The sequence below is a fragment of the Aricia agestis genome, chromosome 6, assembly GCF_905147365.1.
Source record: "Aricia agestis chromosome 6, ilAriAges1.1, whole genome shotgun sequence".
Taxonomy (NCBI): domain Eukaryota; kingdom Metazoa; phylum Arthropoda; class Insecta; order Lepidoptera; family Lycaenidae; genus Aricia; species Aricia agestis.
Genome location: NC_056411.1, coordinates 11,587,436 through 11,611,200, shown reverse-complemented (window position 1 = coordinate 11,611,200; position 23,765 = coordinate 11,587,436). Strand labels below are relative to the sequence as shown.

The following is a 23,765-nucleotide window of genomic DNA, read 5'->3' as shown; positions in this document are numbered from 1 at the left end:
TCCGTACCCAAAGGGTAAAAACGGGACCCTATTACTGAGACTTCGATCTCTGTCCGTCTGTCCGTCTGTCTGTCTCCAGGCTGTAACTCAAGAACCGCTATAGCTAGATATCTGAAATCTTCACAGATTATGTATATCTGTTGCCGCTATAACAACAAATACTAAAAACAAAATAATAGTAATATTAAAGGGGGGGTCAAACAAACGTGATTTTTTGGCCCTTTTTTCTCTTTATCAATAATGGCAACAGGTAAGTTATTTTTTTATTTTTTATGAAATAAGGGGGCAAACGAGCAAACGGGTCACCTGATGGAAAGCAACTTCCGTCGCCCATGGACCCTCGCAGCATCAGAAGAGCTGCAGGTGCGTTGCCGGCCTTTTAAGAGGGATAGGGTAATAGGGGAGGGTAGGGAAGGAAATAGCATAGGGAATTGGGCCTCCGGTAAACTCACTCACTCGGTGAAACACAGCGCAAGCGCTGTTTCACGCCGGTTTTCTGTGAGAACGTGGTATTTCTCCGGTCGAGCCGGCCCATTCATGCCGAAGCATGGCTCTCCCACGTGTGTACTTGATTGTTTCTCAAAGTCCTTAGTTATATTGTGTATTCTTTAATATTTAATAATAATATTTAAATAAAATAAAAAATTATTTTGTATTAATAAAATAAATACAAAAAACACAATTTTTGGCCTAATTTTGCTCTATAATGGTACGGAATCCTTCGTGCGCGAGTCCGACTCACCGATTTACCGACCGATTATTTAACTATTTATTTTTCTTTTGTAAAAAAATAACTCATACGATATATGGCCAAAATGCGCTAAATAGTGGAAATAATCGACATTATATTAAGGGAATAATACCCTAGAGTCATTTTACCTACAACACATTAATACACAAGAACAATAATTATAATTGCCTTATATTGCATCCGGCCCTTTGAAAACCACTGTCTAGTGAAATATAGTCTCAAGTCTGGCTATATTTTAGTCGGGCGAGAGAACCCAGTGTGAAAATACCTATGTATGAAAAATTATTCATATATTTGACGCGGACGAAGTCGTGGGCGATAGCTAGTGAAAAATATATATCCAACAGATTAATATACCCTTTCTATACCTGTTTGTTAAGGATAGCTCCATAAAGTAACGTTAATTACTATTGATTTTGTGAAAATAAGGCGCAAAAATAAATATAAGTACTAAAATAATCGTAGCTCAGCTCCGATATTACTTAGAACAATTTTTATTACTAATATATGTTTCTCTAATGTAGTGCTACAAAATAGTATTGGTTTAATCCCTGGCCGCTGGAAAAAAAAATGACGCCACAGGTCCATACAAAGTTACCCAATGCCCTTTGAATGGAAGTTTAAAAAATGTTGATAATTCTTGAAAAATATTAATTTTCTTTTACAAACTATAACCATAATAATATAGATGCGTTTCCCCAACTACATCTCTAAGTCAAAAACTCAAAACTCAAAACCAAATCGATCCTGAAATACAATAAAGAAAAGTACTTTATAATTTAGTAAAAAAGTTTAATAATAAATTAAATTAAAATTAAGCAGCTACATAGTGGCGGTAAGCGACTCCGTCCCAGAAGCTGGATTTGAGAGTCTGTAACAAAAACAAAAATATAAAAGTAAGTAAGTAGGTACCTACGTCTATTTAAGAGGGAACGCGGGTGCAGAAGAATTATTTTATTAAGAAACGGATAAATACCACGGGCTCACAGAAAACCGGCGTGAAACAGCGTTTGAGCTGTGTTTCGCCGAGTGGGTGAGTTTGTTGAGTTTACCCAATCCCCTACCCTTTTCCCTTCCCTACCCTCTCCTGTTTCCTTCCCTACCCTCCCCTATTCCCTTTCCTACCCTTTTCCCTTCCCTACCCTATTACCCTATTCCCTCTTAAAAGGCCGGCAACGCACCTGCACCTCTTCTGATGCTGCTAGTGTCCATGGGCGACGGAAGTTGCTTTCCATCAGTTGACCCGTTTGCTCGTTTGCCCTCTTATTTCATAAAAAAAAAATTGTTTTAAGGTCGCGTCGGTGGATTGGCGGGGTCCGGGGCATTCATTTTTTGCGATTTTTGAAGGGTCATATTTTTATATATAGGTAATAGTAAATTAAAAAAAATCGAACGTAGAGGCATCTGGCATAGCTTTTACAGATTTTATACAATATTGTATAAAAATCATTTGTCTAGACCGGGGTACCCAAACTGTGCGCCGCGGCGCCTAGGCAAAAGGGGCGCTGTGACCTGTGAGCTGTGAGTCGACCCTCTAGAGCAGTGGTCCCCAACATTTTTTTTTCATGTTTTGATCTTGGTGTCGCGGGCCGCTACAAAAAATTTTAGACTTAAAAAATAACATTATTCAAAATTAACGATTTAAAAGTGGAAAAATTTAACGACTATCACGTAGACTTTACGTTATTTTGCCGGTGGGCATGAATTTTAAAATTGTTTAACATCACGCGGGCCACAAATAAAGTCCCAGCGGGCCGCGGGTTGGGGATAGCGGCTCTAGCCTATTTGATAGTTGAAGAGCTTCTTGCCTAACGCGTACAGGCGAAGGCAAATTAGGTCAATAATGCCACTTTATGTCGGCTGCACTAAGCACTTGCTCTTTTTGCTCATTTCAATTCTCAGTCCCTACCTATTTTACGGCTAGCACCTAATGCGCTAGGAAGCAAGCAGAAGAATGCGCTGAAGAAACAGCATTTGCCACTGTTGGATACAAAGTACAAAGTGTAGTTAACTTACCACAAGTAAGGTGTTGTCGGTGAATTTGCGATCGATGAAGAGTGATCTACCATCAGGGAATTTCTGCACCTGTTTCAAAACGTCTCCGTCGATTGTGAAGGTCGTTTTGGCCTGAAATTGTACAGTTATTGTAACAAAACGAAAATAGGTAAGTAATATTGTAGTTACATGGTAACAACAAAAATAATAGCGGGCAGATGAAACGTTCTTCGTGTCGCGACGATACTCGATGGCCATTTTCGTTATGAGTGTAGGTATATTGTGCTACCGTTAGAATATATTATAAGTAATCTGCAGATTCTCTGATGCCATCCGTTAAAGTGTGAAATTTTTAAATAAAAAAGCTTATATTTGCACTTTACCTAGTTAGTTTGCATTCTCTTTCTTCGTAAATTAAGCCCTAAAAACTTTAGCTCAAGCTTGTCAACCTATCATTAATGTTTTTGTTTTGGTTGTTTTTTTCGAGTTGATACGATTTGTTATATTTTATTAGTGCACCAGAGTAACATTTTACTTAAAATTTAATTACTTATTCATTCTTTTGTTTATGAAATAGGTCCAAAACATTATATAAAATAACTTGATGTTCCGCGCGGCTTCGCCCGCGTAATTTAGGAATGTCACGGAAACCGTAAATTTTTCCGCAAAAAAAGAAACCTATATCGGCTATATCCTTTCACGTGGTCGATTCTTCATGTGTGCCAAATAACATAATTTCTCCAGTAGTTTCATAAGGCAATAAGTAATTTTAAATAACTTCCTCCGTTTTTTCCACATTTTCTTCTATTTCTTCGCTCCTATTAGTCTTAGCGTAATAAAATATAACCTATAGCCTTCCTCCATAAATGGCCTACCTAACACTGAAATAATTTTTCAAATCGGACCAGTAGTTCCTGAGATTAGCGGGTTTAATTAAGCCCTTTCAAATAATTTCCCCATTTTTTTCACAATTTCCTCTATTTCTTCGCTCCTATTAGTATTAGCGTATAAAAAAATATAGCCTAGCATTCCTCGATTAATGGGCTATCTAGCACTGAAAGATTTTTTCAAATCGGTCCAGTAGTTACTGAGATTAGCGCGTTCAAACAAACAAACAAACTCTTCTGCTTTATTAATATTAGTATTAGTATAGATTATCTACAACTAAATAACATGTTTTATTCAAACAAGAATATGTTTTATGTAATTTAATGAGAATAAAAATAATTTTTAGCACTTTAACTGACTGACCCAGATAATCTGCAGAATACCTTGTTAATCTGCAGTCTAACTGGTTTACGCACATTAACGACAACATAATATGCACTGGGCAGGGTAGTGGGCAATCTCTTTACTTAGGTTCTCGATCGAACTCATTTTTAGGGTTCCGTAGCCAAAGGGTAAAAACGGGCCCTCGTGTATATTTCTCTATGGAATAACTTGAGTAGTGATATTATATAGATACTGACGGTAACATTTTCAGTGACATTTTCTTCGAACTCAACGCCGTTTTTGAATGTCAACTCCTTGGATTTTTTACAGTCGCTCGTGGTCAAGACGTAATCGTCCCCGTTCTTGTCCAGTTTTTGGGATGGGCAGGTGTCCAGGATAGCCTGAACTTTGACATCTCCGATGCCTGAAAGAAAGAGATAACAATCACTACATAGTATATATCATAGTGTATACCATACATAGTATATACCAAAACAAAAACAAACACAATCCAGAAAGTCCAAGAGTAGGTTAAGTTAGGTTAGAACTTAGACCACAACACAGAGGGAGCCGAGCGAGCGAAGCGAGCGTGCTGCGACCGTCTTACTTTCCCTCCATGGGCGAGTTCGACTCGCACTTGGCCGATTTTATTATATTTTACCACCTCATTGTTTAAATAACTGCTTAGAATGGAATTTCTAACTGACAAATTCCGATTCGTTACTGCCCACGCGTAACCGCTCATTCATTTAATTATTTTACTGTTCAATAATGTTTTCAATGATCCATTTCATTATTTTTTACAACTCATTTTTGTTTACTTTACTGCTTAGTTTTAACTGCTTAACTAGTTATTAAACGTGCCATTTTAGCAGAATCGGTTCAGCCGTTATCGAGTTATAGCGTTACTAAGTAACACAATTGGAAATCCATTTTTATATATACAATGTGTCCCGACACCGGTATCCGATCCTTTAATGTCATAATCTATGGCATATTTTATCGACAAATTGGCTCTCAAATTTTTCTCTCTCTCACGGTTGTAAAATGGCAGCCATTTTAGTTTTTCCCAGGCTTTCACACTAATCTGACCAGTACTTCTCATGTAAATATCCTATGAAGATAAAAAAGGTCTCATTTGATAGCTTAACTTGTGGACTACGCTTACACAGGCAATATGTTATAAATTTTGTGGAATTAAACATAAAAAAATCAAAGTTTAAGAAAAAAAATGTGTATTTTTTAATTAATGGCTTTTTGTGAAAAATCTAGCGCATTAAACTGGTTCTTTTTTGTTTTAAAAAGATAGAAGAGGTTTTCATCTTACATAAATTCTTTATTTGAATGCTATAGACGTGGGAGAGCCATGCTTCGGCACGAATGGGCCGGTTCGACCGGAGAAATACCACGTTCTCACAGAAAACCGGCGTGAAACAGCGCTTGCGCTGTGTTTCACCGAGTGAGTGAGTCACTCGGCCCAATCCCCTACCCTATTCTACCCTCCCCTATTCCCTTGCCTTCCCATCCCTACCCTCCCCTATTACCTTGTTCCCTCTTAAAAGGCCGGCAACGCACCTGCAGCTCCTCTGATGCTGCGAGTGTCCATGGGCGACGGAAGTTGCTTTCCATCAGGTGACCCGTTTGCTCGTTTGCCCCCTTATTTCATAAAAAAAAGATACCTTAGTATGCAACCGCCCGCGCCATAGACCACGCGCACCTAGGCCACAATTCTCAGGATGTGAGAAAAGTTCATCTTCGAATAAAATACCGAAATATGAGATTTTTACGAGCGTAACACAGTTTGTGTATTCTCAAAACTTCACATTCAAAATATTTCGTGCAAAGATCGCTCGAGTCGAACGAGTGGGACCAGTTATAGATGTCTGAATTCGTACACCACATGTGGCCGCTTGGGAGTTGAAGCGTTCGAGACCGGTTTCCTGCACGATATAATTTGTTGCTAATAGTTTGTGTATTCTCAAAACACTCGAAATATTTCGTGTAAAGATCGCTCGAGTCATACAACTTACAAGTGCTAGGGACCGGTAGATGTCCGAATTCGTACACAAATTCACCCTCCTATTAGTGGATATGTAGCAAAGTAGTTGTCAAATAAATAAATTACGAACAAATATTCGTGCTTGTTTCTTTCAAGTTTCACGATATAATTCCCTACTTATAAGTTAATGTGTTTAAAAGGAACTATTTATAATTTCGTTGAATTAGAGTAGCTTGTACTAAATGTGTATTCTGTGGAGTTGCTGAATTAGACTATTAAAATTTTATCAGAACTTTTGTTCTATTATGTAGTTTATATACGTTTTAGGATTTAAATATATGAGATGTTATTAATTATTATGATTAGTTTAAAAAAATATTGAGCAGTTATTTAATTTTATGGCGGTTGATTAATTATTGCGACTGTAAAACATGGACAGTAATAAAAAAATAATTGAGCAGTCCAATAACTGAATGAGAGATAAAAATGATGGAATGGGCGGTGCGATAACGACTTTACAGGAGGCCTACTTAACCACAGATACCGTAGAGGGGGGACGGGGTGGTTCGGGGGGCGCAGCCCCCCGCCAAAACAAAAACAAACACAATCCAGAAAGTCCAAGAGTAGGTTAGGTTAGAACTTAGACCGCAACACAGAGGGAGCCCAGCGAGCGTGCTGCGGCAGCAGCCAGTGACCGTTTTACTTTCGCTTTATAACGGTACGGAACCCTCCATGGGCGAGTTCGACTCGCACTTGGCCGATTTTATTATATTTTACCACCTCATTGTTTAAAAAACTGCTTAGAATAAGATTTCTTACTGACAAATTCCGATTCGTTACTGCCCACACGTAACCGCTCAATCATTAATTTTTACCGCTCATTTAATAATTATTTTACTGTTCAATAATGTTTTCAATGATCCATTTCATTATTTTTTACAACTCATTTTTGTTTATTTTACTGCTTAGTTTTAACTGCTAAACTAGTTACTCATTACACGTGCCATTTATAATTTTTAACTGACCAAAACTGCGATTTACAACTGCCCCTTTAAATAAGTGCCTTATAATATTAATATTTAATACAATAAATAAGTACATCTTCTTATCTTCATAAATTATTTAAAATTCTCGTGTCCTTACTCCTCCGAAACGGTTTTACTGATTATACTCCTATTAATCCTTCGATCGTGGATTCTTGGAAATCTATTGTTAATCTATTGTGTCTCGCTCACCGGTGAGCTTGTAATAAGATACGTATAATAATATAGTGTATTAATTATTCTACGTATAGTACGCGATAGTATACTAGGTAACTAAAAAGAGTGAAGTTATTATTTTTAACAAAAAATTAAAACCGACTTCCAAGGTAAAAACAATAATAACATCCTTATAATATGAACTAAAAAGTATTAAATAATTTTTCTTATCTAATAGTGCCTTTTTCCGTATTCGGCTAAAACTACTATTTCTGTACTCAATCTTCATCATTTTGAAGTCGGTACCAGATAAAGCTGAATCTTCAGTCTGCCAGAATATTTGAATATTCTGGCAGACTACATATATATAGAATAGATACTATTGGGTGGGAAAAAATATTTAATACTTTTTAGTTCATATTATAAGGATGTTATTATTGTTTTTACCTTGGAAGTCGGTTTTAATTTTTTGTTAAAAATAATAATTTCACTCCTTTTAGTTACCATCGCGTCATATCGTACTATATTAGCTTCATGACTATACTACAGAACTCTACGGCCGCCCGTGGCCGCTCGTGGCCGCTCCTGGCCGCTGGCGGCTGCAATTTCTCAAGCGATACTATGTATTACAATAATGAAGATAAAGTTTAAAATCATAATATGACACTGAAAGTGCTCGCCTCGCCGCTGCCATTCCGGTGTGGCGCGGCTCTTAATTTATGTGTCTAAACACACTAGGCTGTATTACGCCGGCGTAAATTCTGCCGCGTTTACGCTGCGTTTCAAACGCATACCAAATACGGACGGAACGCGATGGACGCAGGACGACACACTATGCCGAAATTCCGTCGAGCCGAGTCGAGCGTAAATTTCGGCAGCGATTCGGCGCTAATGTTTTATTTTATTTAGAAACTCCTCCTTTTTGGAAGTCGGTTAAAAATAGTTTTGTCACTAGTGGTTTATCGTAGTTTGGAAATAATTTCCATTAAAATATTATACAGCTGTACCTATATTCCAAAATAGAATATAGGTACAGCTTATTATATAATATTTTAAGGAATATTCCCACTACCTACCTACGCGCAATAAAGTGAATGATAAGAAAACGTTTGGAATCAGGTCGCCGAACCTTATCTAATATCTAAATCTCTATCAGAAAGCTATTAAGACCACTTTATTTACAATCAATTTTAATCTTGTTTTATTGGTATGTAACGCCGAATTTATATTTTTATGAGAGTAGGATACTTTATTTCTGCCGACCCATGTAAGTTTACGTAATCTCTAGGGCCTCTATGGACGTCGATATTGATCACTGCGTTTCTCAATTCCTGACCGGTCATGGAAATTTTAAGGCCAAACTTTAAACGGATTTAAACTAGTAGCATCACCAATGTGCGAGTGCTTGACCGAAGACAACATGTTTGAACAAACCGCTCATCATGTTCTCTGGGAGTGCAGTCTCTGGCAGGACGAAAGAACTATAATGCTAAACAGTAAACAACCCATTCTGTACATCTGGAGTCGCATACTACGGTGATGTCGTGGACAGCGCTAGGAACTTCCGTCCTTTTTGTCACAATTATTATTGGCAACAATCTAACACAATAAATTCATTTAGCTCTACCGTAGTAGTCACTATTATGATTAATGTTTATTCCCGTGGTGCTTCCCCTTCAGATCTTTGACTTTCGGTCACTGCAACTTTGTGCTGTCTCCCGCTTTATATGGGGATATGGAATTCTTCCTACTCCTCCTATTTTCTTCTGATTAATTTCGTTGTGAGTCCCAAGACAGCTGTAGCATGTCCCTCGGTCTCCCTGAGATCATATCAAAGGGTTTTCGTGGTTGGATACCGCTGTCGATCCTGGCGACACAGGAGATACAGTGGTGGAAATGTGTAGTGGCAGGCCTGTCCCACTCGCGCGCTTAGGTATCGAACTGTAAGTACCCCTTTAAAGGGGTAGATCACAAGGAACTCACAAGCGAGCGGTGACGCGCGCGCAAGATTTTTTCGTCGCATATATCTACGTACTGATTTAACCGCTGTGACAGAATCGTTATTAATCTGATAAATATGAACAATTGAAAAAAGTCAAAGATCTATTTCAATAAAGTAATGACTTTGAAATACAAAAAAAGATAAAAAAAATATTCATAGATCGTGTATATGTCGCAGTCCACTGATTCAAAAAGCTGTTCAATCAAACAGCTAGCCCTTTGACTGAACAACGCCATTCAATCACACGGCTATACGTCGTTTAGCCGACTTGTTGACTGCAACGTTCAACGGTTCAACACTACACCTAGACGACGCTTAGCTAACTTGTTAAATGGCAAATTAACTAAGGTGACCATTAGTTTAGTGTTATTATTACACAAATGTAATGATATCAAGAAGAATAAATTATTGTATTCTAACTCATTTTGAACAAAATTGCAATAAATACCTTGGTGATGCTTTTCATAATCCCGTAATTTCTCCTTGAATAATTTGTTTAAATTATGATTCACTCGTATGCGCTCCCATAATTTCTGTCACTTTAATAACACTTGTAATGTATAATTACGAAAAATATCTTAATACAATCACAAGATACCGGCTAGCTGACGCCATATTTTAAACAAAATGCACCTAGCGCCGCGGTGGTGAGCGCTGAACTAATTCAATCAAACGGCTGCTTTTGAATCAGCTGTAGTGTTGAACGTTTTGAGCGACTGAAATATTCAATTAAAAAGATAGACGTGTGATTCAATGAAGTTGTTTAGTTAAAGGGCTAGCTGTTTGATTGAACGGCTATTTAAACCAGTTGGCTGCGACATATACATAATATGTTGCCGCTATAACAACAAATACTAAAAACAAAATAAAATTAATATTTAAGGGGGGCTCCGATACAACAAACGTGATTTTATTTGGCCTTTTTTGCTCTATACCAATAATAGCAATAGGTACTAGGTACTTGAATTTTTCACACAATCCTTAGTTTTATGTGTACTTTAATATTTGATAATAATATTAATATTTAATAAAAAATTAAGAGGGGCTCCCATACAAAAAACAAAAATTTGGCCCAATTTTGCTCTATAATTGTACGGAACCCTTCGTGCGCGAGTCCGATTCGCACTTGGCCGATTATTTTTAATTGTGCCCATTACTCTGTAAAATTATTCTGTAATATTAACTAAAAACCCATACCCATTAGTTACTTATATTTTTAGTAGTATTTTTATAGAAAACTAGCTGTTGCCCGCGACTTCGTCCGCGTTAACATAGTAGACCACGTCCCAAGTATTATTGTACAAAAATATTCAATATACAGAATTGACCTTCCTTATAATATTTAGATGTTACGCGCGGCTTCACCCGCGTAATTTAGGAATTTCACGCAACCGTACATTTTTGCGCAAAAAAATAACCTTGCACCTGTGACGAAACAATATAAACATTATTAATTCCTTAAAAAATACGAATACAGTTGGTTATGATGAAATTTCCACAAAGGTAATCAAAGAATGTAAATATATAGTTGCCCCCATCTTAACTGAACTGATAAACAAGTCTTTCGTAGAAGGTTGTTTTCCAGACAAGTTAAAAGTTTCAATAATAAAACCAATATTCAAAAAAGGTGACAGAAAGCAATTAAGTAATTATAGGCCAATTGCGCTAGTTCCAATTCTATCAAAAATATTTGAAAAAGCAATGCATAAAAGACTAACTTCATTCATAAATAAATTTAATATCTTGAAACATGAACAATTTGGCTTTCAAAAGAACAAATCAACTCAACAAGCATGTTTCAACGTTACTAACCAAATTGTAAACTGCATTGATGAAAAGAACCACTGCATAACTGTTTTCATTGACATGACTAAAGCTTTTGATTTTGTTTCACATAAATTACTACTGAAGAAATTAAGCAAAATGGGAATAAGGGGACCAGCTTTAAATTGGATTAAGGCCTTCCTTGAAAATAGAACGCAATACACAATAATAGAAAACATTAACGGAGATAATGAATTAGTCAATACTGAATCTGCAGTCTTACTTAATGAATATGGAGTTCCACAAGGCTCTGTACTAGGTCCTCAGCTATTCTTGTTTTACATAAATGACATTCCCATTGAAATTAATAATCCAATAATCATGAATAATTATAAATTTACATTATTTGCTGATGACATATCTATAATATTTACATATAATAAATCGGACGTGAATAAAATCGAAAATGACATAAACTTGACACTTAGATATTTAATTGAATGGCTGACATGTAATAACCTTAAAATTAATGTTAATAAAACTAGGTATATACAATTTAGAACTTATAACAAAAAACCCGTTGACTTAAAATTAACACACAATAATGAAAAAATAGAGGAAGTTGAGGAAAACTTGTTTTTAGGCGTACAAATTGACAAACACTGTAATTGGCATGCACACATAGATAAAGTTTGTTCAAAACTGAACAAATTTGTTTTTGTCTTGCGCAGGTTAGCATGGACAGTTAGTATCCAAACCTCAATTACAGCCTATCACGGCTACGTGTCCTCAGTCCTGCGATATGGTCTAGTTGTCTGGGGAAACTCAACGCATATAGACAAAGCATTCATTGTGCAAAAGAAATGTATTCGTGCTATAGCTAAGATTCCACCGTATGAGTCATGTAAGCCTTTCTTTAAAAAATTCAACATATTGACTCTACCTAGCATGTACATTTTAGAAATATTTAAATTCGTTACACACAATAAGGACATTTTTACACAATTGATTGACACAAACCCAACTAAATATTTTAGAAATTCAAATAGATTAATTATAAATAAAAAACCAAAAACAACTCTTTTTCTAAATAATGCATATACAATGTGTGTAAAGATTTATAACAAAATACCAGATCACATAAAACACTTGTCTAAAAAACAGTCTATTAGAGAACTAAAAAGAATGCTAATAAATGAATCTTATTATGATGTAAAGGAATTCTTAAACAGTTGACATTAACTTATTTTATTTTATGACAATAGTTTTTAAATTAATTGACATTTTTACTTTATTTAATTTCTTGACATAAATTAGATTTCTCATTACTCTCATGACATGTTTAATTATTACTAAGTATGTAAAAATTGATTTGAATAGGTATTGTTAGCGTAAAATATATTTTGTATGATTATAATTACTTATATTATAACTTTATGATAATATGTTTAATTATTACTATTATTAATGATGATTGATAACTTATGTATAAAATTGATTTGAATATTTTTAGTGTAAAACATATTTTTGTACATGATTATAATTTAAATATATATTTGCATGCTATTTTATACATAGCTAAAAGTGTTAGATCTTAAGAAAATAATCATTACCACCTACTGTATTCACCACTTTTATGGCAAATAAACGAATTGAATTGAATTGAATTGAATTGAATTGAATAGCCTATGTCCCTTCACGTGGTCTATTCGTCATGTTTGCCAAATAATATAAAAATTGTTCCAGTAGTTCTTAAGATAATAAGCAATTTCATATAATTTTCCCCGTTTTTTCCACATTTTCCTCTATTTCTTCACTACTATTAGTCTTAGCGTGATAAAATATAGCCTATAGCCTTCTTCGATAAATGGGCTATCTAACACTGAAAGAATTTTTCAAATCGGACCAGTAGTTCCTGAGATTAGCGCGTTCAAATAAGACCTTTCAAATAATTTCTCCCCGTTTCTTCCACTATTTCCTCTATTTCTTCGCTCCTATTAGTCTTAGTGTAATAAAATAAAGCCTATAGCCTTTCCCGATAAATAAGCTATCTAACACTGAAAGAATTTTTCAAATCAAACCAGTAGTTCCTGAGATTAGCGCGTTCAAATAAGCCCTTTCAAATAATTTCCCTCGTTTTTTCCACTCTTTTCTCTATTTCTTAGCACCTATTAATATTAGCGTGATAAAATATAGCCTATAGCCTTCCTCAATAAATGGGCTATCTAGCACTGAAAGAATTTTCTAAATCAGACCAGTAGTTCCTGAGATTAGCGCGTTCAAATAAGCCCTTTCAAATAATTTACCCCGTTTTTTCCACATTTTCCTCTATTTCTTCGCTCCTATTAGTTATAGCGTGATAAAATATAGCCTATAGCCTTTCTCGATAAATGGGCTATGTAACACTGGAAGAATTTTTCAAATCGGACCAGTAGTTCCTGAGATTAGCGCGTTCAAACAAACAAACTCCGCTTTATAATATTAGTATAGATATATGTCTAACCTTAGTTTGACCTTCAATGACGTCATTACTGAAAACGATAACGATAAATTATTTGCTCTATAATGTAGGGCATCGAAACCCGGACCCAATTTTCAAAACCCGGGTTATCGGGTTTTTTAAACGAAAACCCGGGTAGCCGGGTTTTTCAGGTTTTTTCGGGTTTACATTATCAGTAAAATACTATTTAAATATCATTGTGTGCAGTCACATACTTTTAAGAAAGCGACTATTTACCTCTCCTATTATATATATTGGATCTTATCAAAGCTAGGGATTAAGATTTTCGGGCCATGATTAAGACGTATTACAACAAGCTTCACCTCCAAATTACATAATTACACTGTGTTATATATATTGGATCTTATCAAAGCTAGGGATTTAGATTTTCGGGCCAAGATTAAGTATTACAACAAGCTTCACCTCCAAATTACATAATTATACTATTAAATGTATTTGTATTTTATAAAAATATATAAAAATCTATCAAGAATTTTTGAAGACAGTAAATGGAAGAATAACCTTAAATATAAAACGTATGCCAACAAATCTTTATTAATTAATCTTTTACATTTTTATTGCTGATTGTCACGTTATTAATAATTATTTGGTCCTAATTGATGATATACCTGTAATTAAATTTTCGTGCCTTTTTTTACTTGAAATTGCCTTTTGTCTGCCTTGCTACGGTATGAAGCCGAATGTTCTTTGCAATTTAAGGTAACTTTTCTGTTATCCAACAAACTGGAAAATCTTACATTACTTACTGAAAAATCTTACATTACACTACACCTCAAAGCTTTTTGTAGTCATTACTTCTAATTACAATAGACAAAATTCATGTCAGATTACCATATAATTGATCAGAACAGACCATAATATGCGGAATATATATGGCAAATGCGGAATGTTGCTTTGCATAATATGGCAAATGCGGAATGTTTCTTTTAATGAATTTGGAAGATTAACCATGGTGGCATGCTGTTACAGACAAGAAATTGTCTCTGGCGCTGGAGCAGATAAAAACTCTGCTTGTTATATTTCATCTCGATTCACTAAAATCACGTGTTTTAATAATTCCGCGGTGAGTATGACATCCACGGCCGGCTAAAGAAAGCCACCATTCGTCCTATTATGTGTTACCAACATCAGTCTCTCAACCAATAAAAAGCAATCTGCCGCATTTGTCAGACCTCAATACAAAAATATGGATTCAAAATATACTTGATGGAAACTCCTCGGCATGGTTTTGTCAGTTTTTAAAGGCTGGTTGCCCTCCTGGAACTTTTTTACTGATTGCATTGTCTTAATATTGTCGCTTTTTGTTATGTTGTGAATAACAAATAATGACAAAAAGCATAACGACAAACAAAGGTTTTTGTTTACGTGTTTTGTTTACGTTGTAAGTTAGGCGACTGAAAATAATGACTTTAAATTGCAAAGAAGACTGGGTTTCATACCGCAGCAGGACACAATAAATATTTTTTTGTAAAAATACTGTATGCAGCCAAACATCAATCAGTATAAATTATTACTATTAATTTGACAATCAGCAATAAAAATATCTCATTCGAATAAAATTTTCAATGAAACGAAATAAAGATTTGTTGACTTATCATTGATTTTTTGTGACTGTAGATACCTGTGATTGCTTTATAAACGATAAAATTCGGAAAAGTGTTTTAATAATATGTTTTATTAAATATTAAAAAATAGGCTATCATTGTTCCATACACTGTCTTCAAAAATGCCTGACAGGTTTTTAGATATTCCAAAAATACAAATATCCCGAAGACTTCGTTGATGGGTGTATTTTATCACCAACGGTCCATACAAGTTTCATCGTTTTGTCACCTAGTGGCTGACTTGCCCATCATCAAAAGTCTACGGTACTTTCAGCAGACTTAAAAGTTAGAACCCTTTGAAGCTGTCCACACTTTATTTTGTAAGCCTTTGATCTAATAAACAAAACTGTAGTCAATCACTGAATGTTGATTGAAAACTATAAAATAAGTTTAAGAGGATTCCACACCGCCATTTTTTCCATACAAACGTTGTCCCCTGTTTCCTCCCTGGATAATGCTAGTAGAGTTATAATTTTTTTCCTGAATATCTACGGCCACTAATACAATGTCCCTATGTTTTCTTTTTTTTCATAATTTAATTATTAAATAAGATATGAACGTTCAAAAACCTAAAAAAATGGCCAGATTTTCCGCTGTGTTCAAACGTCCAGAAAACAGATTTGGCTAGATTATACAAAAAAAATCAAAACATAGGAACACAGCTCAAGCCTTTTTTTAATCTTTAATGAAAAAAGTACTTAAATCGGTTAAGTTTTGGAGAAGGAATCAGGGGACAACGAATCGTTGATTTTCTGGATTTTCTGCAGTTGTCTCTATCGCGTTCTGCGGTATAGGCTTGAGGTAAGGGAGACAGCTATAGATATTACACGTACTTTTTTTTTCATTTCTCTAGCCCCTGGTGTATCCTCTTAACAAGACTTGGCTTCTATGAAATTTGAAAACTTTTTCGAAGGATAGATTGTTCGAAGAGACTTGGCTTTTTTACATTGAATAGTTTTGGTAGGTTTTTTAAAATATGTATTATTAATTATTATTAGAAATATTTTTATGACAATTAGTCTTCATTGCTCCTAAAACGAAACTTTTCCTTAAAAATGTAATATTTTGTTTATTATGACCAATATAAATAATTAAACCTATACAATATGTTATAAAAATAAATAATTTATATGTTAGTTTGTTATAAATACCATTAAATCAGGTCTGGCCTTTAATATTTATCAAAAAAACGAAAAACCCGAAAAGCTCGAAAAACCCGGGTTCCATTTTTGAAACCCGGGTTTTTTCATGATCCCCAAAACCCGGGTTTTCCCGGGTTTTCGGGTTTCGGGAAAACCCGGTCTCGATGCCCTACTATAATGGAACGGATTACGTAACCCTTCGTGCGCGAGTCCAACTCGCACTTGGCCGATTTATTCCATCTCAATAACCTACGGTTGCTGTGAGATTCTTGTGCGTACGACATCAAAGGAGTCATTGAGTCGATTTGCGGACTGAGTACTTAAGGGCCTTCCCCTACGGAGATTCCGTAATTTAAAGTATTTAGAACCTTATAAACTCATAATTTGAAAGCTACAAAGTTATAATAAAAATACAGAAATAATCTTCAGTATATCAACATTCCTTTCCCCGTTATAAATTTTCTATTTTTGTTTATCAAACTCATGATATTAGCTTCCAAAGTAATACCAATTTATTAAATTGAAGCATACTTTCAGCATCTCCTTAGTATTTACAAATTACGTTTTAAATTTGAAACTAATTGAAACACACGCCAATAGATCGACAATTTCATGAACTACATTCTCCCCGTTTTAAATTATTGTTAGATCGATTTTGAACTACTTAAGATAAGTAAAAAAATAGGATTTTTGTGCGATCTCGGCAGCGCGTCAAATGTACGGTCAAGGCCGTTTGCTCGGGGGATGCCCTTAATACTTAAATACAAAATGTCTTAAGTAGGTACTTATAGGTAATAAGAATACAAGTACTAAGTAGGTGGCAGTGGCGGTGGCGAACAGGGCAACCCCGGGGGCCGGGGCCTCGATCTTGCAGGGGCCTCGCAAATCCAAGGTATTTTTTCGTAAAACACAGGGCACCGCAAAGACCGCCTTACATTTTTTTAACCCATTTTTATGAAAATCGATTTTTAAAAAATCGATTTTTTTAATTAGTCGAAAGTCGAAACCCTTACAATCGATAAAAAAATAAAGACCATCGAAAAAAAACAATCGATTGTTCGATTACTCGATTTTGATGTTACAACACTACTCTCCAACCGTCTTACGGTTTTTCGATCAGCATGAGAATCTGAAGCGAATTTCACAGTTTTTACCCAACGCCAAAAAGTGCTCAACGCCGCTAAAGAAGTTTTCACTTCAAAAATTCTAACCTCACGGCCTCTTGGGCCGGGCCCTTTTGGGTTGGGGCCCGTGGCATTTTGCCAGCCCTGCCACCCTATAGTTACGCCACAGATGCCAACCGGTCTAGTCAGATAAAAATGCAGGTTCCATACCTAGGCTGTCCAAGAACTCCTTGAAGTTCTCATCTGTTTTGTGCTTGAAGGTTATTCCGTACATTTTGAGTGTGACTTAGCCGGCTACTGATTCGAAAGTAAATAATTCGTTAGACTGTAGTCCTTATATTGGTGTGTCGTATGATAGAGATAATCGCGAACTTTGCACGTTTTATCACTTAATTATTGTACTATCAGAGAAGTTAATTCCTAGGCAGCTGGCGGACCTAAGTAATTTGGTCGCGTTACGTCAAACACAGCCGACAGATCACAATTAACATATTGAGTTGACAAGATCCGACCAAATGACGTAGATCCGTCGACTGCCTAGGGATCAATTTCCTCGATGGTAACCATAATATTGTACATTTACTATCTATTGCACCTTAAGGTGTGCCGAAATTAGGTATTATCGCTTTGTCACCGTTAATTTGAAAATAGATTGTATTAGCAAAAAGTATTAATGACATCATGCATGCAGCAAATCAAGCTTGCTTAATTATTTTTGAAGTAAAAACTTCTTTAGCGGCGTTGAGCACTTTTGTGGGATGGCCTTTTTTTGTTTTTTATTAAATAAGGGGGCAAACGAGCAAACGGGTCACCTGATGGTAAGCAACTACCGTCGCCCATGGATACTCGCAACATCAGAAGAGCTGCAGATGCGTTGCCGGCCTTTTAAGAGGGAATACGCTCTTTTCTTGAAGGTTTGCAGGTCGGTCGTATAGGTCCGGAAATACTGCTGGTGACAGTTCGATCCAGAGTTTTACAGTGCGCGGCAGGAAGTGGAAGACTGTCACTCATCAAGGTGATGAGGATGGTATGTTTTTCGCGTGGGACGATAGCGAAAAGTTGCAGGTGGTATGATTCCGAACAATTCCTCAGAGCACTCCCCGTGATACAACCGATAGAGGATGCAGAGTGAAGCTACATCTCGGCGTAATTCCAAGGGGTCCAAGCTGTTTGAAACACTATGGCAGTCAACAATTCGAGCGGCCCTTCGTTGGATACGATCCAACCTGGGTAAAAGCTGTAAAACTCGCGTCAGATTCTCGTGCTGATCGAAAAACCGTAAGACGGTTGGAGAGTAGTGTTGTAACATCGAAATCGATTAATCGAACAATCGATTGTTTTTTTTCGATTGTCAATATTTTTTAATCGATTGTAAGGGTTTCGATTAATTAAAAAAAACGATTTTTTAAAAATTGATTTTCATAAAAAATGGGTTAAAAATTTAATCGATTGTAAGGGTTTCGATTAATTAAAAAAATCGATTTTTAAAATTGATTTTTTGGGTTAAAAAAATAATGCACAACGTTAATAATCAAGTTTTCACTTCTGCCGGCACTCCCGGAGTGCAATCCGTCTTTTTTTTATTTTTTATTATGTAATTTGGGATTTTGGGGCCGTCTATTACCTGCCGTATTACACGCATGACGCATCAATATTATCATGATTCTAGTATCACGCGATTCACAAGTGTACTGTGATCAGTGATACTACGATTCGGTCTATTACACCATCAATATTACGAGGGCGGGATGAAAAGTAACTAGCCTATAGTATGTCAAGAAAGTCATGACAGGCGAGAATTTTTTTAAATGAAATAAAAAATATGAAAACTTTATTTAGGTATTCGAAATAAAAATGTGCAAGGTGACAATATTAAAAATGTAATAAGCGTTCTCTGTGAAAATACAAAGAAAAAAATACACCTTTTATGCGTGATTACGTTTAGAAAATTTTCCCGCCTGTCATTACTTTCTTGACGGACTATAATTACTTCTACACTTAAATTTCCGTGATAAAATTATTTTTTTTATTCGATATAGTATCTGTGAACCTCTATGCACTTACTCTATCTTAATTCTAAGACCTTCTATAAAATGATTTTTTTCGAGGGTGCGGGAGGAGGCTACGCTCTATTGTGTCCAAACCCTACGTCTCCTCCTCGTGTTTATTTATATTTGTCTAGTAAACTTTCCTTTCAATCTTATTTGTAACTAGCTGTCCCGGTGAACTTCGTGCCACTTTAAAACCTTCCCTGGACTTCTACGAATATTTTAAGACTAAAATTAGCTCAATCCGTTCAGCCGTTTTCGAGTTTTAGCTAACGCTAAAACTCGAACTTTCAATTGTGTTAGTAACCTAACACAATTGAATCCATTTTTATTTAAATAGATTACAGAATAACGATCACTGACCTTATTCCTCGAAATGTTTTTGTAATGGGCACAATTAAAAAAAATGACAATCCCAATTGTCCCTTCTATCTTTTTTAAATAATTTATTATTTTAATTATAAATTTAATTATAATTTTAATTTAATATTAATTTATAATTTTGATTTAATAAGTATACCGTATGGTTTAATATATTGTGTTTCGTATGGGCAAGCGCCCGAGCGCGCGTTACGAATTTCCCCATACAAAAAATAAAAAAGTTTTTTTTTTGTTTTTTTTTTCAAAATTCTCAAACCTGTAGCACGGCCACCAGTAGAAATGCGAAAGTATGGACAAACTGTGGAGATGAACTTAAGGTAGCGTTCCGATCTTTTTTCGTTCCCAAAAATTCAATTAAAATGCCACTTTATGACAGACTATAGTTCTAAAAATTCAAATAATATCCTACTCTATGACATATACTATAGTCTGTCATAAAGTGGCATTTTAATTGAATTTTTGTCGGTCGCGATTGGCCGCGGTAAAGATCGGAACGGCACCTTTAGTTTATGTCCACAGTTTGTCCATACTTTCGTATTTCTGCTAAGGCTACAGGTTTCTAAAAAACGTACTTTGATATGCAATCGCTTTGTAGGTCATATTTCGAATATCAATGTCAATTTATCGATCGCAAAGATATTAATAAATTGTTATCATTAAGCGTCTATAAAATTGTAAGTGGATAATTCCAAGGAAAATAAATTAGATAATATTGACTTTAGATTAAAATTTCTGGGAGGGGTAAAGGGGTTATACGGTCTTATTGTCTTTAAAACTTGGATAACCAAGCAGAGCAAATACAAAAAATCGGCCAAGTGCGAGTTGGACTCGCGTACGAAGGGTTCCGTACCATTATAGAGCAAAAATAGCCAAAACTTGTGTTTTTGTGTCGGAGCCACCTTAATTATATTTATTTAATTTTATTGTGAATTACTAAAGTATAAAAAGTCGCAGCCGACTGGTTTAAATAGCCGTTCAATCAAATTTTTCTAGCCCTTTGACTGAACAACGCCATTCAATCACACGACTTTACGTCGTTTGGTCGACTTGTTGACTACAACGTTCAACACTACAGCTAGACGACGCTTAGCCAACTGGTTTAATGGCAAATTAACCATTAGTTTAATATGTAATTTGGGAGAATAGGAAAACTTTTTGTATTTTATTGAAAGATTATTCTCGGATTAAGTTCAAGGGGTGACCAAAAGTTTAATGCAATAAGTAAAAATAAAGAATTCTGAGGCGTGCAGTTTTGTGACAGACAGTCACAGTTCTAACCTAACCTACTTTTGGACTTTCTGGATTTTGTTTGTTTTTGTTTTGGCGGGCTGCGCCCCCCGAGCCCCCCTTTTATTTGATGACGGTCGCCGGCTGCTGCCGCAGCACGCTCGCTGCGCTCGCTGGGCTCCCTCTGTGTTATGGTCTAAGTTCTAACCTAACCTAACCAACTTTTGGACTTTCTGGATTGTGTTTGTTTTTGTTTTTGCGGGGGGCTGTGCCGTGCTGAAAAAGCTGTATTCTAACTAATTTTGAACATATTTAGCACATACAATAATTATAGCTGATTTATTATTTATGGAATTGCAATAAATACCTTGGTGATGTATTTCATAATCCCGTTATTTCTTCTCGAATATTTGTTGAAATTTTGATTCACTCTTATGTACCTCCATAATTTTTGTCTCTTTAATAACAATTGTAACTTTTATTAACTACTTTCTTTCCGAAAAACGACCACAAACACCAAAAAACACCTGCTAGTTGACGCCATATTGTAAATAAAACGCACCTAGCGCCGCAGCGGTGCGCGCTGAACTACTTCAATTAGACGGCGGCTTTTGAATCAGCTGTAGTGTTGAACGTTTTGAGCGACTAAAATATTCAATCTAAAAGCTAGACGTGAGATTGAATGGCGTTGTTCAGTCAAAGGGCTAGCTGTTTGATTGAACGGCTATTTAAACCAGTCGGCTGCGACATATACATAAAACTTACTAATATATTTTGTGAACATTCCAGTGGCCTTTACCTGTTGCCAACATTGATATCGAGCAAAAAAATGGCAAAAAGCACCTACATATTTTGTTGTATGAGAATTGAACTTAAATATTGAATTTGTTTTGTTTTTAGTATTTAGGTAGTTGTTCTTACGAGGGTATACTAGAGCCGTATTTCCATACAAACGTTGTCCCCTGTTTCCTCCCTGGATAATGCCGGTCAGCGACCACATAAATGCCGGTAGAGTTATATTTTTTTTCCTGAATATCTATGGCCACTATAATTGGCATGTCCCTATGTTTTCTTTTTTAGGGTTCCGTACCCAAAGGGTGAAAACGAGACCCTATTACTAAGACTTCGATGTCTGTCCGTCTGTCTGTCCGTCCGTCCGTCCGGCAACAGGTAGGTACTTGAATTTTTCACAAAGTCCTTTATTATATGTGTAATTAAAATAAAGGGGGACTCCCATATAAAAACACAATTTTTGGCCTATTTTTCCTCTATAACGGTACATAACCCTACGTGCGCGAGTTCGACTCGCACTTGGCCGATTATTCAAAATTAATTTTTTAAAAAAGATATGAACGTTCAAAAACCCAAAAAAATGGCCAGAGTTTCCGCTGTGTTCAAAGTTTGAACTTTGAACTTCAAACATTCCGAAAACAAAGACGAACACCCAAAAAAGCCCAAGCTCCGGCACAAAAGTAAGATATCGCAGTTTTTTATATATTTTAAAGGTAAAAGAAATGTACTTACTTATATGTGTCATTACCGCAAAAAGTGGCTTAAGTAAAAAAAATTGCTATTTTATTATTTTCAGGCGTACCTAACAATTTTAGTTTAAATTACTTTTATGAAATGTTTTAAACAATCACTAAACATACAAAAACACTTAATTTTTCCTTTTGCATTTTCAGGAACCAATATTCATGAGTCATAAGCATAACTCATAAGCGTCATTGTATAGATATAATACCTATATATACGCTCATGACTCATGAATATTGGTTCCTGAAAATGCAAAAGGAAAAAGTAAGTGTTTTTGTATGTTTAGTGATTGTTTATATAGTCAAAAAAATATCCGTTTGATGCGAGACGTCCGTTTCGTACGATACCGACCTGTGGACGCTTACCGTGCGTCACAACTGCAAGCGTGATAAACTGTCGACGGCTGCCGCCGACACGTGCCGCCGATTGCCGTCGACTGCCGCCGACACGTGCCGTCGGTTGCTGTTGACTGCCGCCGACTCGTGCCACCGACACGTGCCGTTCGTCTGTAAGCGCTCGTGATATTTCCGGTGTCGATGTATGCTATTTACTGTAACTATAACTACTAGAGATCGCCTAATGGTCGAAATTCGACCTTAGTTTCAACGACATTAGGACTAGGTACTACCTATATTTTGTAAAAAATATTGACTTTATAATTTTTTTTCAATTCTTGTCTCTCTGTGACTTAGCTGATCTCAGACTGGCCGTGTAAGCATTGTCTAATAGTATCTTAGATTCAATAATCGGCCAAGTGCGAGTCGGACTCGCCCATGAAGGGTTCCGCAGCAGTAATAAGGTTTATTTTAATGAAATTAAAAGGTTTTTGATTTATTTTTATATTTCAGTTGATTTAATGAAAATTAATTTAAGGTTTACCATTTATGACGTATAAAAAAAAAAACTACTTGCTAGATCTCGTTCAAACCAATTTTCGTTGGTAGTTTTTATAGTAATGTACATCATATATTATTTTTAGACTTATCATGCCCCTACTTTAGAAGTTAGAGGGGGGGCGACACAAATTTTTCCACTTTGGAAGAGTCTCTCTCGCAAACTATTCAGGTTACAAAAACATTATAGATGAAACTTTAATATGATTTTTAAAGACCTATCCATAGAACGCATTGGTTAGATGAAAAAAAAATTTTTTTTATTGGTTTAAGGTTTACCATACCTATATGACGTATAAAAAAAACTACTTGCTAGATATCGTTCAAACCAATTTTCGTTGGTAGTTTTTATAGTGATGTACATCAT

At 35.6% G+C, this 23,765-nt stretch overlaps 1 protein-coding gene across 1 annotated transcript; it reads right to left on the bottom strand.

Moving 5' to 3' along the window:
- Positions 1-1,565: 1,565 nt before the first annotated feature.
- Positions 1,566-17,613, bottom strand: LOC121728170 (fatty acid-binding protein 2-like). Its single transcript, XM_042116294.1, has 4 exons — positions 17,524-17,613; positions 4,216-4,382; positions 2,768-2,878; positions 1,566-1,622 (listed from the first exon to the last, which is right to left on the bottom strand). Exons 1-4 carry the CDS (start codon positions 17,585-17,587, stop codon positions 1,566-1,568), a joined length of 399 nt encoding a protein of 132 aa, XP_041972228.1. The 5' UTR covers positions 17,588-17,613.
- Between the last annotated feature and the right edge of the window lie 6,152 nt (positions 17,614-23,765).